Source organism: Nematolebias whitei, chromosome 14 (assembly GCF_014905685.2).
Source record: "Nematolebias whitei isolate Nwh7 chromosome 14, NemWhi1, whole genome shotgun sequence".
Classification (NCBI taxonomy): domain Eukaryota; kingdom Metazoa; phylum Chordata; class Actinopteri; order Cyprinodontiformes; family Rivulidae; genus Nematolebias; species Nematolebias whitei.
This window is the reverse complement of record NC_056511.1, coordinates 1,058,684-1,061,699: the sequence shown is the minus strand read 5'-3', so window position 1 is coordinate 1,061,699 and position 3,016 is coordinate 1,058,684. Positions and strand designations below refer to the sequence as shown.

Sequence of the window (3,016 nt, the reverse complement as noted above, 5' to 3'; positions counted from 1 at the left end):
AAACAGGAAGTCAGCCGTTCACAACAACAACAAACAGGAAGTCAGCCTTTCACAAAAACAGGAAGTCAGCCATTCACAACAACAAACAGGAAGTCAGCCTTTCACAACAACAACAAACAGGAGGTCAGCTGTTCACAACAACAAACAAAATGTCAGCTGTTCACAACAACAAACAGGAAGTCAGCTGTTCACAACAACAAACAAAATGTCAGCTGTTCACAACAACAAACAGGAAGTCAACCTTTCACAACAAACAGACAGTTAAACTGAAAGGCGGAGCGGTGGTGCAGAGGTTAGAGAAGGCGAGCACGCGATGGAAGGTTGCCAGATCGATTGAAAATGGGGTGAGAAAGGTGAAATGCCTCAACCTGCCCCTCCCTCTGCCCTTTGGCCCCTCCCTCTGCTCCACACAGGGCTGGGGTAGCTCCGTCTCTCTGAAGGGAGCAGGCCAAAGTTGTGAGGTTCTGGAACGGGCCCGTGGTTTCAGAAACAGAACACCTGTCCACAGGTCCAAATGAAGCAGAACCACATGGCCCGCCTCTCTGCTGAAACACATCTGGTGTTCCGAGCCTGATCCGGGTTCTGACGGGCCAGCCAACTGAGACTTAACAAAACCCACTCTGACCGAATCCAGAACCAGGTCTTTGTGTGATCAGTCCCGGGGGTTGGGGGTTAAACGAGACCAGCAGAACCAAACCCAACCTGCAGGTCGTTTCTGTTGATGAGTCCTATCCAGTCGGGATGGACCAGAACCTAACCTCTGAGACCAGAGTCAGACCAGTCTGAGGTCCAGGTCTGGACGGGAGTCCAGGCAGTCAAGACATGGTTCTGAACTGGTTTTAGTGTAAACCACATGTCAGACTCAAGGCCCAAGATGTTACTTTAAATGTTAAATGCTTCACGTCTTTAATGTTTCAGTTGATGTTGAAAGCACAACAGAACGTCATGAGACCAGTCACACACTGGTTGAGGAACCTGGGACCAGAGAAGATGCTGGTATCTGACGACTTCATGGAGATTCTCAAACTGGTTCTTAGTTTGAAAAAGGTTTCAATTTTGGCCCCTGGTGTAAACCAGTAGAACCCAGCTGCTAATGGATCCGTGTACTGGCTGTTATCTGGTCCCCTCGAGGACTGGACCTTCAGAACCGGGCCTCACAGAGGGGTGAACGTACCGATGCGTCCGATCTTCATCCCGGATCGAGCCAGAGCTCTGAGGGCGGACTGAGCTCCGGGTCCAGGAGTCTTGGTCCTGAAAGACAGACAGAAAGACAGGTGAGCTGCGACAGGAAGCGGCTCCGACCCCACAGGAAGCGGCTCCGACCCCACAGGAAGCGGCTCCGACCCCACAGGTACCTGTTTCCTCCGGTGGCCCGCAGCTTGATGTGCAGCGCCGTGATGCCCAGCTCCTTGCAGCGCTGAGCTACGTCCTGAGCCGCCAACATGGCGGCGTACGGAGACGACTCGTCACGGTCCGCTTTCACCTTCATGCCGCCCGTCACACGGCAGATCGTTTCCCTGGAAACGCACACACCAATCAGATCGTTTCCCTGGAAACAGACTAATCAGAGTGTCGGGGGGACCTACTTCCCGGAGAGGTCGGTGACGTGGACGAAGGTGTCGTTGAAGGAGGCGAAGATGTGACACACGCCGAACACGTTCTCTCCTTCAGCCACCTGAGGGCCCAGACTGATGACCTGCTCCTCCTTCTTCTCCTTTCCTTTACGGGGAGCCATGTCTGCGGAGGAAGAGGAGGTCAGTGAGGGTGAAGAGCACAACCCAACTAAAGACAGGTCCATCAGGATCGATACAAACATATGGATACTATCAATACCAGAACTTTGTGCTCTAGAATCGATTCTGAAATCAAACTATTGATTATTGATACTTGGGTCATTCAGGTGATGCACATCATTAAACAGAAAAATACTGACGTCTGAATCAGGGGGGCAGAAAAAAATGGATTTTTCTCTGAATCTAGATTCTCAGTCCTGGAGATTCTGAATCGTTTCTAAAGGTCCAAGAATCGATTTTAAAATGGATCTAAGTTTGATATTTTTTCTGCTCCTACTCCCCGTTCAGCCGCTGTAGAATTGAGCCGTGCAGGCCACCGTACTGCAGCTAGTTAGCCAGCTCTCTTTATCTGAATGGAGCCTGCTAGCACGGAGGAGGGAGACAACACGATTCAACTCGCTGCTGCTTCTTTAAAAATCATTTCAGATCCTACAAGGTTCTGGGGGAGGACCGAGCTGAACAAGAGCACAGCTGTTTACAAGAAGCATAAAATAAAACTGCGGTACAGTTTTTTGGAAATAAGACAAAATTCACGGAAGATGAAAGCGAAGCAGCGACCAGTGAACTCTGCAACAAACTGATTGTCCAAAGGCTGTGAGGAGTTCCATCTCCATCACAAAGGATTCATGATGAGACAGCTCAGTGACGGGTTCAGATTTATTTTAATACGATGGATCCAACGTACGTTATTCCTTCATGTACATTTATTTTCTGTGATAAAGCAGCTCCACAACTTCACCATGAAACAACAAATGTTAGAAGCTCTGATGCAGCTGCAGCTCAAAGGAAACTGTTATTTCTCACATTAAACTAAAACTTAGAGACAAGTTGTTCAACAAACTTTATGTAATTTATCTTTTAACAGGTTGAAGAGACGAGAAACATCTGGAGCCAGATCTAAATGAGACACTTTATGGTTTATTAATTACAGCTCAGAAGAGGTTTTGTGCAGGTTTGCACTGGTTTTGAAACTTAAAGATTTACTAAACATGAATCAATATGGTTAAGACTGAACTCTGTATATTTCATATTAGGTTAAGTTTAGAAAATATAACAAATGTTAGAACAATATGGTTAAAATAACTGAAGTCTGTATTTCAAGTAGAGTTAAAGGTTAATGTACTATGGCTGAAGTCTGTTTACTTTTATATTTATATATTTAGAATTATTTGTCTTTGATGGACTGGAGACCTGTCCAGGTGTCCCTGTGATGGACTGGAGAC

General features: G+C 47.0%; 1 protein-coding gene across 1 annotated transcript; it reads right to left on the bottom strand.

Moving 5' to 3' along the window:
* Positions 1–1,139: 1,139 nt before the first annotated feature.
* Positions 1,140–1,745, bottom strand: rps14 (ribosomal protein S14). The gene is made up of 3 exons (XM_037687194.1): positions 1,587–1,745; positions 1,356–1,517; positions 1,140–1,251 (listed from the first exon to the last, which is right to left on the bottom strand). The coding sequence occupies exons 1-3, from the start codon at positions 1,733–1,735 to the stop codon at positions 1,155–1,157; spliced, it is 408 nt and encodes a 135-aa protein (XP_037543122.1). The 5' UTR covers positions 1,736–1,745; the 3' UTR covers positions 1,140–1,154.
* Positions 1,746–3,016: the final 1,271 nt, after the last annotated feature.

What these genes read in the sequence shown, in the direction of transcription:
- rps14 (XM_037687194.1), bottom strand. Translation starts at nt 1,735, where the DNA reads ATGGCTCCCCGTAAAGGAAAGGAGAAGAAGGAGGAGCAGGTCATCAGT. An exon ending in GTCACCGACCTCTCCGGGAA is followed by an intron (nt 1,518 to 1,586) that starts GTAGGTCCCCCC and finishes GTGCGTTTCCAG; the next exon opens with GGAAACGATCTGCCGTGTGA. An exon ending in CGGGCCACCGGAGGAAACAG is followed by an intron (nt 1,252 to 1,355) that starts GTACCTGTGGGG and finishes TCTGTCTTTCAG; the next exon opens with GACCAAGACTCCTGGACCCG.